The 13,444-nt window shown below is 34.0% G+C and overlaps 1 protein-coding gene across 1 annotated transcript in view; it reads right to left on the bottom strand.

The window, feature by feature from the left end:
* TNFSF13B (TNF superfamily member 13b) overlaps nucleotides 1-10,763 on the bottom strand; it is a 58,606-nt gene extending 47,843 nt beyond the window's left edge. The window contains exons 1-2 of the mRNA XM_051984177.1: nucleotides 10,209-10,763; nucleotides 10,007-10,106 (exon numbers count right to left, since the gene is read on the bottom strand). Coding sequence (XP_051840137.1) covers nucleotides 10,007-10,106; nucleotides 10,209-10,697 — 589 coding nt within the window. The 5' untranslated portion in view covers nucleotides 10,698-10,763. The remainder of the gene's footprint in view (nucleotides 1-10,006; nucleotides 10,107-10,208) is intronic.
* Between the last annotated feature and the right edge of the window lie 2,681 nt (nucleotides 10,764-13,444).

The following is a 13,444-nucleotide window of genomic DNA, read 5'->3' as shown; positions in this document are numbered from 1 at the left end:
TGACTCGGCTGATTTTAATATACTCTGGGTGCTAAATGCAGTCGTCGCGGATACAGATGAGTGATAGAGGAAAAATTGGAAAAGTCATGAGAGTGATGCAAAAAGAGAATGAACATATGTGTGTGCGTGCACGTGCGCATTCTAATCTTTATTTGGACTCCATAGTTCCTTCTTTGGATGTGGATAATATTTTACATCATGAATGGAAAAAATTTGTTTTATTCCAAGAATTCTAAGAAATAAATTCCAATTTATTTGTGTCATAATTATTTTCTCCTTAATGCAAGTGACCTCTCTCCCCCTACCCGTACAGCAATAACAACCAAGAGACTTCTCCCAGAAATGTTGCTTCTCCAGGGCTTCTCAGAGTATTGCAGTTTCCAGTGGTAAAGGGACCAGTTAGGTTGAGACTGGACAGACCCAAAGTTGTGTGTTAAAAAGCTGAAAGTGGGAGTAGGAAGATTTTTGCAGACAGAGCTAAGGAAGACAAAAAAAATGGGGTAGAAAGGGGTAATGGTCATAGTCAGGGAGTTTACAATTCTGCAGAGACTGGTCACAGCTTGGGCATATTCCTGTGGGCTGCCAAGTCAGGGTAAGAGATTTCCTAAGAGAGGATCTTGGGGGGAAATCCCTCTACTTCAGGACTCTCTTTGATTCCTTTGATTCCTCCTTAAAAAGGGAATAAGCCACATGGAAAAGGAGATACAATTCACTAAAAAAAACAGACTTTTGAGAAGGGACAGGATAAAAAGAGAAAAGAATAAACAGAAGAAAATAAGGTAGAGGGAAATACATTTAGCAATAATAATTGTGAATGTATATAGGATGAATTCACCCATAAATGGAAGAGGAGAGCAGAATGGATCACAAATTATGATCCAACAATATGTTATTTAGAAGAAACACATTTGAAATAGAGAGACAAACATAATTAAAATAAGAGCTTGGAGCAGAATTTATGATGTTTTATAAAAAATGAAGAGTTAGCAGCAAAAATAAATATAGAGAAATGTGAAATATATTACAATGCATTTTATGCATTCAGAACTAATTTCCAGACTTGACTCACAGAGTATTTTGTTAATGGTTCAATGTCAAACTAGCAGGAGTACTCCATTGGACTATCTTGTAGATCTGTGCTTGGACTCATGCTGTTTATTTTTCTTAACTATTTGTTTAAAGGTACTGGTGGCATATAGATCAGATTTATAGATGTCACTAAACTGTATAATATTGGGGAAAGAATAGTTACAAAAAAAACTTTCTAATCGTGAAGGGAGATTTAAAAAAAATGGAGAAAGAAAAAAAAAAAACAACTAAAATTTAAGAGGGTGTCCCAGATTGAGTCTTAGATAGCTAAATAATTACTGAACAAATTGTAGTATATGAGTTTAAAGGAATATTATTGCATATAGAAATGATGGGATGATTTCAGAGAATCTAGGATATTAAGGACCAACTCAGAGTGAAGTGAGCAGAACCAGGAGAACAATTTATACAAAGAGAATAACGTTATCAAGAAAAACAATTTTAAGAACTCTATTCAATATATTGTATATGAAGGATCCATTATGAAGTATATTACCCATTTTTGATAGAGAGGTAATATACTGCAGGTACAGATATGTATATATATATATACACACACACGGCTTTATTAAATTATTGCTTAATGCCAGCAAAATAGAGATACTTATATAAAAGGCAAAATGAAAAATTCCTTCAAGGCAAATAATGAAGTTGGGAACTATTTTAAAAATGTGAACATTTTCTAATTAGTATTCAGAATCTAAATGATTCCTAAATGGCAACATTACAAATAATAAAACCTTATAGATACTTTTTGATTTATAAAATATCTGATTTGCTCTCATTTAATTCAGTAGAAATATTAAATCTTAAGAGGGATGGGAAGAGAAGAGTTGTTATTATGGACCTTATAAACTCTTATCATCTTTGAATTTCATCAAACTACACCTTTTCACATCTGTCTATACATCAAATATCCTAAATGACATCATCTACCACAACTACTACAAAAAAATGACATATTTTTCAAAGGTGCAGAAGGTGCAAAAGCAATTTATTGGGAATGATGCATCTTTCTTCCCACAAACTGTATGGATTACTTGCTAATTTAGTGTCATTTTTACCATTGAAAATCCCCTCTTCTACCCTACATACATTGAGCTCTTACTCAACCTCCAAGGTACAACTCTGATCCTGACTATTCCCTAAAACCATTAACTCAATCAATAAGCATTTGTTAAGCACCCACTATGAAGGCACCATACTAAGGACTGAGGATTCAAATATGTAGAATGTGATCATCTCTACTCTTAAGGAACTTACATTCTATTTGGGAAGACAATATGCACATAGATAAGTATGTACAGAATATAAGCAATATGCATACAAAAAGGATTACTAATTGTTGGGGCAATCAGGAAAAGCTCCATTTACAAGCTTCTAGAAGCTACAAGAAAGTAGCTATTAAGTTGCATCTTGAAGGAAAAAAGAAGATTTTTTTAAGGCAGAGAAAAAAGAGAGAATGCATTTCTGGCATAAGAAACACTCTGTGGATTGGCTAGAATGACAGGGAAAGATAATGGGGAATGTTGGAGGGGATGTGGGAAAACAGGAACACTGATACATTGTTGATGGAATTGTGAACACATCCAGCCATTCTGGAGAGCAATTTGGAATTATGCTTAAAAAGTTATCAAGCTGTGCATACCCTTTGATCCAGCAGTGTTTCTACTGGGCTTATACCCCAAAGAGATACTAAAGAAAGGAAAGGGACCTGTATGTGCCAAAATGTTTGTGGCAGCCCTGTTTGTAGTGGCTAGAAGCTGGAAAATGAAAGGATGTCCATCAATTGGAGAATGGTTGAGTAAATTGTGGTATATGAACGTTATGGAATATTATTGTTCTGTAAGGAACGAGCAGCAGGATGAATACAGAGAGGACTGGCGAGACTTACATGAACTGATGCTGAGTGAAATGAGCAGAACCAGGAGATCATTATATACCTCAACAACGATACTGTTTGAGGATGTATTCTGATGGAAGTGGACCTCTTTGATAAAGAGAGCCTTAATTGATCAAAGATGGACAGAAGCAGCTACACCCAGAGAAAGAACACTGGAAACGAATATAAACTGCTTGCATTTATGTTTTTCTTCCCGGGTTATTTATACCTTCTGAATTCAATTCTCCCTGTGCAACAAGAAAACTGTTCGGTTCTGCACACATATATTGTATCTAGGATATACTGCAACCCATTCAACATGTAAAGGACTCTTGCCATCTGGGGGAAGGGGTGGAGGGAGGGAGGGGAAAAATCGGAACAGAAGTGAATGCAAGGGATAATGCTGTAAAAAATTACCCTGGCATGCGTTCTATCAATAAAAAATTATTAAAAAAAAAAAAAAAAAGAAAGAAAAGAAACACTCTGTGAAAAGGCAAACACCAAGAAGAGATGGAATATCAGATGTGAGGAACATAAAGAAGGGTAGTTTGTGGAACACATAATGGAGGAAGGGGAGTCATTTATAATGTGGGTCCAGGTTGTAAACAGCTTAAAAATCCAAGAGATGAGTTCATATCTTATTCTTGAGGCAATAGGAAGCCACATAAATTTATTGATTAGAGGAATTATATTATCATATCTGCACCTAAAGAAAATTACATTAGCATTTCTGAGGATGATAAACTAAAGAGGGCAGAGAAATTAATTAGGAGTCTACTGAGATAAACTGACTGAAAGACGATAAAGGCCTGAAGTAAGATACTGGTTACATGCATGGAAAACAGGGGTCAGATGTAAATGTAGAAATCTTGGCAACTGTTAAGATATGGAAATTACATAAGGGAAAATGAGAAGTTCAATGATAATATCTCAGTTATGAACTTAGTAGACTGAGAAAGATGGTGGTACCTTTAAATAGAAAGATTGGAAAGGCTTGAAGGGGAGAGGTAGTAATTTCTGTTTGTGCCATACTGAATTTGAAATGTCTCTGGAACATCCAGTTCAAAATTTCCAAAAAGTAGTTGTCAGTACAAGACTAAAGCTCAGAGAAGAGACTGGGGTTATATGTATGTATATATATCTGAATGTCATATGCACAAAGATAGGAATTAAATTTTGGGGAAATCATCAAATCACCAAGAGTTCAGAGAAAGAAGGAAAAAAAAAATCCCAAAACAGAACTTTGAGAAATACTTAAAGTTAGAAGACATGGTATATACAATGACTTACTCTTCTCTGAGAAGAGACAGTCAGAGAGGAAAGAGGAGAATCAGGTGAAAGAAGTATCCAGAAAGTATCAGGGAGAGAATATCTAGGAGTTGAGAGTGGTATTTACTATATGGAGATCATTATGTGCAGTATTGGGTAAAGTAGAAAAGTTAGACAAAACATAGCAGTTGCTCTCATTGTACATAAAATCCAGCATGGATATATGATTGATTAGAAGAAAATTATAATATACAAAATAACATTGAATAAATATGTCACAGATACAAAGTAGGTGAAAACTCAGTGAAAATGTTCATTATTGATAAATTGCTGAATGAACTTTTTTAGAATAAGAGAAATTAGATGTCAGTTCTGTTTGTTCTCTAATCCTTCTGAATTAGTATTTCCAGAAATATGCTTGATAAATTCCATTACAACGTGTGAAAAGGAAGATTAGTAGAGTTTTTTATAAATAGGATTTGATATAGAAAAGATACAGTTGACAAATATCAACAATAGCAACCACATCTGGAAAATTATTGTTATTACATAGTTTGCCAAAATGTAGACACTTCTGAAAAATTAGCCTATTACTAGTATCTTGACCTTGATATGGGTTCAAAAAAAATCTTGAATGTGTGAAGAAATATTAGTTGCTAAATCTGTTGCTTCTAACCAAATGAATGGCACATTGATCTATAACATCTCATTTGACTGAGTTGACTTACAGAAAATGTTTAACTTGTCTCTTGGCTGTTTATGTTTCTAAAATATCAAGTTTAACAATAACAAAGTTCAAAAAAATTATGAAGAGCAGATGTGGGAGAGCATTCTAGGCACAGGAGAGGCAGAGAAAATGCCCAGAGCTGAGAAATAGAATCTTGGTCATGGAACAGCCAGACCACTATCACTGAGTAAAGAATACTTGTTGAAGGGTATAAGGTATAAGAAGACCTGAAAGAGTGGGGCAGCTAGAAAGTGCAATGGATAGAGCACCAGCCATGAAGTTAGGATTTGAACTTACTACTGTGTGACCCTGGGCAAGTCACTTAATCCCCTTTGCTTTGTCAAAAGGAAAAAAAAAAAAAGATTTGAAAAGGCAAGATGCCAGTCTAAATCCTCTGACCAAATTCAGTACTCTTGCATAAGAATAACTCATAAATCAGTCATGTAGGAAGAATGAAAAATAATGGATGGACAACTTGAATTGTGTATTGGTCCTCATACAAAAATGTAATAAGAAAATAAGACTAACCTTTTGGTTTATTGAATAAATTCCTTTTGGAACGTTTGTTGGGAAATATGGATATATCCATATCCATTATCCAGCATGAGAAAAGTTTGATGGGACTGTGATCTAATTTAAATTTACTTACACTGATGAAGTCATGGATTCACTAAAATATGATTTGTGGGGATAAAATGAGAAAAATGATTCATGGAAAATTGTGGGAAATAGTCAGAAATGCACTTTGCTGATTTCATCACCTAATCTAAGATGTGGTGGATAAAAAGAAACCAGAGTAAATTCCTGGATCCTAAAACTACTTCATCACCAGAAGTTGATATTAATCATCAAGTTTGACAAGCCTTGAGAAGCCTTCTTATATCCTGCATAGATGATACCCCTAGAAAACAGCATACTTCTTTATTGTTATTTATGAGATCAGCAATAACTGACCTAGTACCCCCAAACAGGGAGTCAGCAGTCACCCAGCATTTCTTTTCTGAGATCTATGAACATTTTTTAAAAAATTAATACATTCCACTTAAAATTGTTTTTCTTTGTATTTCTTTGTATTTCATTTTACTTTATGCAATTGAAAACATTATTTTGAGAAACCCAGGTTTCACCAGATAAGATTAAGAACCTCTATCTCAAACCTTACTGATTTATTTCTCAAATAAGGGATTACTCCTTGGAATCATTATTCTAGCTGTTTCTTCTCTCATTAGGGAGAGTCTCACATTTATGCAGCCCTGTCCTCCTAATTGGGGCATGGCTGGGCTTGAGGATGTGACCAAGTATACAAGAGGGGAATGTTAAGCCTGGGGAAGGAAGGAGAGAGGTAACATATAGTTGTTGTTATTAAGTCATGTCCATGACCCTCACTTGTGTTTATGTATAATGTATATTTGTATGCATGTACACTCTTCATGTAGACACTTCATCAGACAACTGTAATGATTGATTTTCCTCTCTGCCTAAAGGATTATAAAATTATGCATTCCCTTCAATCTACCAATACCACTGTTAGTTTTATATCCCAAAGACAAAAAAAAAAAAAAAAGGAGTGGATAGAAGGGCATATTTGTACAAAAATATAGTAGCTCTTTTTTGTGATGGCTAAGAATTGGAAATCTTTTGGGAAATGGCTAAACAGGATGTGTTATACGATCACAATGGAATATTATTGTGCTATAAGAAATGACAAGTAGGCTGATTTTGGAGAAAACTGGAAAAACTTTCATGAACTGATGCAAAGTGAAGTAAATAGAACCAGAAAAATGTTGTATATAGTAATGGCAATATTGTTCAATAAAGAACTGGGAATGACTTAGTTATTCGTAGCAATACAATGATTCAAGAAAATCCCAAAGGACTAAGGATGTAGTATACTATACACCTCCAGACAAAGAACTGATATTGTTTGAATACAGATTGGAGCATGCTATTTTTTACTTTCTTTCATTATTTTTCTTTTACTCAAGCTTTCTTGTAAAAAAATTACTATTATGGAAATGACTTACATAATTGCACATGTATAACTTATATCTGATTGCTTACCATCTCACAAAAGAGGAAGGGGAGGGAGTAAGGAAAGGAGGAAGAGATAGAATTTAGTACTCAAAACTTAAAAAAAAAAAAAAAAAAACAGGTGTTTAAACTTGTTTTGACATGTAACTGGGGAGGGAAATATTGATTTTTTTTTAAATATGGTTGCTAGGACACAGCTGTCAATTGCATATTCCACTCTGACAAATAAAACAGATGTTTTTCTTTGCAAACACTGGAGACCAAATTTCTGATGCACGGAAAAAAGGGTACAGTCAGTAGCCAGCTGGCTCTTTGATATAGCTTTTGTATGGATTGGTGGGAAAGAGATTCATGATTGTTTTCCATATAGACAAGAATGGAGGACCTCTTGCAACTCCTGAAACTCTATGCTGCACTCACTCATTAAACTGATCAGGCTAAGCATCTTTATAATCTCTTCTCACTGTAGCTTCACAAATTTAGAATTGTAAAGAAGACAAATTTGAAGTTTTCCCAAAAATAAGTATGGAAAGAGGAACAAGCTATAGAAAAGAGATGATGTACTCCTTGGATATCTAAGAATAAAGACTCAAGCAAGTAGGATTGGAAAGTTGGATAGTAAAGCCCTCATCTATTAAAAAAGTGATACTTATTTGCCTTTGCTACTACTGACAGCAGTTTTAGTAAGCCATTACTAAATAGTCAAACTCTAAATATATTTATGAGTTTGAGCATGAAATTAATTTGAGATAGTTTGGGCTATTTGGCACCTCTTTTATACTGGATTTCCCCACATTTCTGTTTGTTATATTTTAATCAGAAACAATCTTGTGAAATATTTTGAACCCAGCTAAGTCTTTAATTTGAAAAGTTAAAAAAATGATTAAAGGAAAAATATTGGCACTGAAGAATGAAATAGAAGCTAAATTCCAATTCATTAGAATTCTCACTAAAGAAATATTTGAAAGTAATTATTTCTGTGGCCACTGAGTTGAAAGTTTCAGGGAGCTATCTTCCCCCTGGGTCACCTCCACAGCCAAAAGACCTAGACCAAATTCTTGGCTGGAACTCTACACCTTATGGTAGTGCTCTTATGTTTTTCATTCACATTTATTAAATATAAACTTTTAATATTTCATAAAATGTTTTCTGATTAAAGTCAAACTGAAAATGAGAAGAAATTCAGAAGAAATATAATGTGAAGTAATCTCAAAGTCACTTTAAAGTTCCTATTGAATCAATCACAAAACATGTATTTACTGTGTACTATGTGCAAGGGACTATAGTAGCTACTGTTTGAAAAACCAGGTTTTATCCTTTTTTTCTCCTTCCTTCTTCCCAGAGCTTCTGTTTCTATTAGTAAATATACCATACACATACAAATATAACCAAGAGTGAAAAGTAGAATGTCATAAATCCCAAATGAGTATGACTTGCAAAAATGATAAATGTTACCCTAGGAACTCAGAGAAGGGAAGATTTATAATGATCTGGGTTGGTGAGGAAATGCTTCACAAAGAAGATATATCTTAAATTTGGATTTGAAAGAGGGATTGGATTTTATGAGCACATCTTTTAAAAGGGAATAGTTGGGGCTTTAATAAAAATATGATGGCAAGCATTATATTTTAAATCATACTTTGTCAATTCTAAAACATAAATTCCTGAATGATTATGAATTATATATTTTTTGATCATGTGCAAATGAACTCTGGATGGCTAAATGCAAAACAGTATAAATAATCAAAGGTAACTGGTGATCTTAGATCTGACATTTTATCTCTCTGGCTCTCAATTTTTCTCTTACATTAAAATACACTAAATAGGGAGGATTCTAAGTCATCTCTAACACCCTGTGATGCTATAAACTATTCTAGGAAATGTGTTCATGGTAGGAAAAGATTAACTAGCAGAAGAATAAAGATTAAACCTCTGATTATATTAGATTAGGAAACTCCCAGATGAGGGAACTCTGTTTAGACTGTAGGTAGGTACCTTCACTGTAAATAATAGTCTTTTTTTTTTTTTTTTTTTTACTTAATACTTAAAATATTTTTTTGCTTATTTGCACAGCCAGCATGTGTCAAAGGCAGGAAAATTTAAGTTTTCCTGATTCAGTAAGCCAGATCTCTATCCATTATGACATGGCATATCTCTAATATAAGGAGATGTTTAAAAATTAATGATTTCATACAGAATTATTAAAAAAAAAGATTTTAACATCACATTCAGTTTTTATAGGAAGTGTCTATAAAAAATATCTAGAGAGAAGCAATAAGATTAAAGCAATACACCTGTTTGGGTATAAGGATTACAAAATGGCACCTGACAGAGAATGTATTTAGCCAACTTTCTGTCCTAAATAGGCATATTCTAATAATAATAAGATGAAAGCATTTGAATGAAAGAATGGGGGGAAAAATAACATTTATTAACCATAAGAACATTATGTGTAACATTGAGCATACAAATACAAAAGCAAAGACAGTTCCTAATTTGATTATAGTTTCAGAATTGAAAATGGGGTAAGAAAGGGTGGGGTTTTATTAGGTGTGTCATGGGCAATGCTTTGACAAAGTGGCCTTTATTTTATATGAAGATTAAACAAACAGCTTCCTTTATCTCAATCAGAGGTGTATTATTCTTCCAATGAAATCTATTGTTTAGGAACACTAAAATATTGACCAGCTTAATAAGTTCACCATAAGGAGAAAGAATAATAAAAAAGGTATTTTCCCTTCCCTTCCTCCACTTCCCCAAATGATTCCAGGGCTCATGAAGGCTAATTCTTAAATCTCTTCTTCATTAGAATCTGGAACAATTGAATCAATATTTGTAAAGGGCTTCCTTGTTTTAGCAGCATAGCTGGTCAGGTTTTATTTGCAAGGAGCAAACATGCAGATAGAGATCCAGGAAGGAAAATGAATTCACCTAACTCTCCCCATTTTTGCACTATGATATTCGCCCCAGTTGGGAAGTTTCTGAAAGACTGCTTCCCCTCAACTTACTAGTTTCCCCTGAGTCCGGAACACCTCTTCTGCTCCTTCGGCTTTGTCTAAGGCTGATTTGAGGACTGCTTTCTGCTGTGACAGGGGCTGCCCCGAACTCCTGTTAATGGAAAAGGCCCAAAGTATTTAAAAAATAAATAAATAAACAGAGGTAGGGAAAAGTAACCCTTATCCAGGGCGAGCCAGCTTCTAGGTAACTCACTTGTCGTCTGGTGATGGCAGCAGCTTCTGACTGAAGAATAGTAGGGTAGGTTCCTGCTTTCTCGTTCTGCAGGCCCTGCAGTTGCTCAGTCCTGCTCTGATAAGCCTGAAGTTCATGCCGGAGACTCCCCAACTCAGCCTGCAGGGTGAACACTTGGTACAACGAAATCAGAGCCAGGCCACCAGAGAGAAGTGTCAGTAATAGAGTGGCTGACAGGAGTCCTTCTCTTCTAGACTGCCATGCAGAGCTTTTTTTCTGAGGAAGGGTGGGCATACAATCCATTATTTTCATTTCTTCTCTTTTCTTGAGGCCAGAAGTAAAGAAGTAAAACTTAACTGCTCCTCTTTCTCTGTCGTCATCCATTTCACTACTTGAACTTTGAGAGTTAGAGAAGGCAGAATAAGTGACCACATGGAATGGATCATTTCCTGTTAGCCTTGTTTGCTGATGTCCAGCACTGAGGGGATCTAAGAGCCTCTCTTGCCTCATCAGGAGGCCTCTCCTGAATTTTCTTCCTTCCTCTGCTATGCATCTCTGTAGTTACTATAGAATAGGTTTTTTTAACTAGCGTTCTCTCCTCTATTTTATTGCTCAATCAGCCTTCCTCTTTTCACTTTCAGTTTTTGTTATATGTTTTTATTGGCATCTCTAAAAGTTCTAGGAGCAAATGGGTTTCATAGCCCTTCTTTCTTAAACAGCTTTAACCTTTGACTAAGAGGTATATCAGAGAAAATATTTTAAGTCCCCCCCAAAAAACACATTAGTGTTTTTAAGTAGCCATATATGAAATCCTTATTAGACCATTTCTAGTTGGGCTCTGTCCACTTTAAGATAGATGAGGAAAACCTGGAAAGAGTTCTGGAAAGAAACCTGGGTATTTAAACTAATGAATGATTAGGTAGGGTCAACCAAATCACGTACAATGTAGCTTTCTTTGGGGAATGACTCAAAAGTGATCTGAAGCACAAAAACAGATGAAGGGTCATTATACAAGAAATGAAAATCACTAGTTTTTATTCCATCTAACAATATAAGAAATGTGCCTAAATTGAAAGATAGATTTAAATAAGCTATGATGAAGGGGGAAAAAATCCAATATCCTACCTCATAGAAAATATCCTGCAGGATTCTGCATAAATTACAAATAGAGACATACTGAAGCTCATTAACAACAAGAGACAATCATCTATTTGAGTTAGATCCATTGTATTCCACATATACTATGCTCAGTATCACCTCTATGGCCTGTCTTTATTTTGTTTGTGTATACTCATTCTTTTCATGCTGGAGATTCCTTCTGTTTATTCAAATCTTATCCATCTTTCCAAGATGAACTCCAGGAAAATTTTCCAAATCATTGGATAAAAAAGTCACAGACTGGAAATCAATCAATCAATCGACAATAACAACAATAAAAAATAAATAAAACAAAAAACAACCCTTCATTCAACAAATATTTATTTATTTATTAAAAACTTAAATGTAAATTAAGGAAAAAAATAGAAAAAAAGAAAAGCAAAAAAAATTAAATATTATCATTGCCCAGCAGAATCAATATAATATGTGTATATATATTTTAATTTATTAATAGAAGATATTATATTCATGACTGTCCATCTTTTCTTTACTTCCTTCTAGGTTTTCTTTTGTTTTTTGCTGTGCACTTTTTACTTTATTCTTTTCTCCCCCCTTTATTCTTCCCCACACCTCCCCAAGCAGGCTACAATTAAGCACAGATACACACATACACACACATACATATATATCTGCACAAATATACATACATACACATATTTACATATACATATATATACCTACACCTAAATATATACCTAGACATACATATTTATGAATATATACATTTACATACATACACATCCATTTAAAATAATACTATGACTGACATAATGTAGATTTCTCTTGATTGAATCATTTTTAAGTTTGACTTCATCTGAGAGCAATAATTGCTACCTTACTATTTTATTTAGCCTCCCTGCCACCCCACCATATACTTTCTGCCCTCATCATGGATCCCTTTGTTATCTTCTCTTCCCACCATTTCCCTTTCTCTCTATGCCATTCCCATTCATATATACACCTTATCCTAATAATAAACATTCTTCTATACCCCATCTTATTTTATTCCCATCCCACTTATTTCTTTATAGATTTTGGAGGGTGCTACACTCTATTTGTGTGTGTGTGTGTGTGTGTGTGTGTGTACGTATACATATGTGTACATGGATATGTATACGTATACATATTATCCCATTTCAGATGTGAGTGCAGGTTTTCAGAACAACTAGTCTACCTCCCCCATCTAATTCTTCTGTGTCAATTCTTGTTCTTGCACCTCTTTCATATAGCATAATAATTATTTTTACTTTTTTCTAGGCTATTTTGCTTTTTAGAATCACATCACACTGAGTTCTATCACAATCTTTCTTTTGGACTACCCAATTACTAATGTCAATCTTAGACGTATGGTTTACATTTCCACATATAGAACATAAACAATCTGTATTGAGTCCCTTTAAATTAATCTTTGATATTGGCTCTTAGATAATAAATTTTCTGTTGAGTTTAGGTTTTCAACAAATATTTGTTAAGCACGTACTATGTGCTCTAAGACTTGTACTAGGTACTATAGATATGAGCACAAAGAATGAAATAGTTGGTAACACTTGGAGCTTGTATTTTAATGGAAGATTCACGCATATGTGTGTGTATATATATGTAAATGTATATGACAAATATAAAGAAAGTTAAGGAGTCAGTAGTCATCAGGAAAACTAATGCAAAGGCACTGGGAAAAGAAAGAAAATTTCATGTATAAACAACATAGAAAATACCAAAATCATAGAGTTCAGGAGGAAAAATATCCAGGGACTCTAGAAAGATAGACTACATTTTTATATTATATTTTAAAGGCTAAATTAATAATTTTATATTTTATCTTAGAATCAACAAGAAGCCTGAAATGGGTTGGTTAAACAGGGGAATCACATAATCAGAATTGTATTTAAGGAAAATTACTTTGGCATAAATATATAAGATTAATTATAGTGAAGAGAGACTTGAAGCAGAGAAACCAATTAGCAACAATATAGATGAGAAGTAAAGAAAATTCAATCTAAAATAGTAGTTGTGTGAAAGAGAGAGAAGGGGTTATATGTGAGAGATATTGTGGAGACATAAATGGCAAAATTAATCAACTTTCTGAATATATAGGGTGT

Source organism: Antechinus flavipes, chromosome 3 (genome assembly GCF_016432865.1).
Source record: "Antechinus flavipes isolate AdamAnt ecotype Samford, QLD, Australia chromosome 3, AdamAnt_v2, whole genome shotgun sequence".
Taxonomy (NCBI): domain Eukaryota; kingdom Metazoa; phylum Chordata; class Mammalia; order Dasyuromorphia; family Dasyuridae; genus Antechinus; species Antechinus flavipes.
Note: the sequence above shows the minus strand (reverse complement) of the source record. Positions and strands in the feature narration are given on the sequence as shown.